General features: G+C 34.1%; 1 protein-coding gene across 3 annotated transcripts in view; it reads left to right on the forward strand.

Annotated features, from left to right (window-relative positions):
• The first annotated feature begins 371 nt into the window (after window positions 1-371).
• Window positions 372-1,872, forward strand: part of LOC117178213 — a 27,375-nt gene continuing 25,874 nt past the window's right edge. Inside the window, exons 1-3 of one of the 3 annotated variants that reach the window (XM_033369520.1) lie at window positions 387-403; window positions 557-604; window positions 686-791. In XM_033369520.1, the coding sequence (XP_033225411.1) occupies window positions 568-604; window positions 686-791 (143 nt within the window). In that variant the 5' untranslated portion in view covers window positions 387-403; window positions 557-567. Of the gene's footprint in view, window positions 404-544; window positions 792-1,872 lie in introns of those variants that run through there. The other 2 variants (XM_033369519.1, XM_033369518.1) reach the window with 2 other exon arrangements.

Below are 1,872 nucleotides of genomic sequence, written 5' to 3' on the forward strand. Positions count from 1 at the left end.
GTGGGTAGAGGGGAAGTGACTTTTTTCGCCGGACGCGCCGTCTACATTTATGGCGGGCAACTAAGCCCGCACCGCATCTACGTTTATAATATCTTTGCTTCCACCTACCTAGTTTCAGTGGGTGAAATAGTCACCCGTAGAGTGACCCCCACTCTTCACCCGAGTGATCACTGAACGGTTCACCCGAGTGAAGCCCAATACTCACCTAACATCGTGGAACGGCTCGGAGTGCACCCGGGTGGTCCCCTTGAACGCACCCCTACAGGATCTTGGTTGTGTCATATGAACAACCTGAAAACCAGCGCGCCAACTGCAAATGCTAAGTTATATTATTTTGTACCCCGTTTGCGCGCTATGTATTACTTTCTCGCATAAATGAAAAAAAATACCAAATAACTTAAAAGTACGTTTTACAAGTTATTTATTTCAAATAATAACTAAATTACCCTAAAAGTTACAAATAACTTTTCAGTAACTCACTTACTTGCAATAAGCTACTGCCCGCCACACTGGATAAATGTATTTATTTAAAAGAATGTAAAATTTCTGGTTATAGAATCAACGAATATGTATTATCTCAAAGGATCTTTCCCCAACATAAGAGGTAATATAACTAACGATGAAGGCTTATTATCAACATATATACCGCAACGCATAGTATTATCATCACAAATTTTACGAAAAGATTTGAACAGCAATCCCGAAGAGGCTGTTTCTCAGGAATACGAGAAATTTGATGACGTGGATGAACTCTTTAAAAACTTAAGCGGACAAATACAAGACAAACTTAAGTACGATATTAATTTGACAAAACTTAATAAAATTACAATATAAAAATATAGATAATTATATAAGAATCGTCCAATAACAGATATTTATATAAACGGGATTGAATGAATTAAAAATCAGACAGATTCTGCACTTGAGACCGCAAAATCTCAGCCACGAAATATCTTGGTTTTTTTATTCCTGTAAATGTTATGCTTGCTGTGAGTGACTTTGTTAGTCTCATATAGGTTAAACCTTTTTTTGTGGCCCAGAGAATTTTTTTCCATAAAATCGACTTTTCGAATTACTCTTGGAACCATGGAAGATAAAAAAACAGGGTAAAGGCTTGTACATCTATGAAAGTTCCACAAAAAAATGTCTTGGTCTTTTATGATATCTTGCATCGTTCACGAATCGATTGAATGTTAATGAGTTTTTTTTCGTAAAAAAAGTGGCACTTGTGTCATCCGCCCGAGGCGGCACATTCTTAAACACGGCCCTGCTTATTAAACATAAAACTGATAGGATGCATTTATAAAATTAGCAGCACTTTAAAAAATAAATTACAAGGAATGTAAAAAATATATTACAAGGAATGTAAAAAATATATTACAAGAAATGCAAAAGGTGGCTTTTTCCAGAAAACCTTTCCATGTTTAGAAACTTCGAACAAAATACAAAAGATTTTCTGCAAAACCGCACATTTGATGTTGTTTGCAATATATTTTTTAAGTTTCTGCTAATTTAATAAAGGTATCCTATCAATTTGGATGTTCACTATAAGCCATTTTTATGACCTAGGGATTTTTTTCTTGAAATTAGAATCCTCGTAAGAAACAAAGGTAAAAAAAAACGCCGGCAAATAATAAATTCTTACTAAAATTTAAAAAAAATTATAGTATAAATATAAGTGTGTGCGTGTGTGTGTGTGTGTGGAGTTTGGATGGGCGGAGTCATAAAATTTGTATAACAGACTGTTGTGAGATCACTGAAATTCATCAAATACTGTTAGTGAATAATGCATTTTTGTCAATAATAGATTTTAATATTTTAATTATTCGTATCCCAGAAGTACAATATCTTTATTAATAATACACCGGACTC

Source organism: Belonocnema kinseyi, chromosome 8, assembly GCF_010883055.1.
Source record: "Belonocnema kinseyi isolate 2016_QV_RU_SX_M_011 chromosome 8, B_treatae_v1, whole genome shotgun sequence".
Taxonomy (NCBI): Eukaryota; Metazoa; Arthropoda; class Insecta; order Hymenoptera; family Cynipidae; genus Belonocnema; species Belonocnema kinseyi.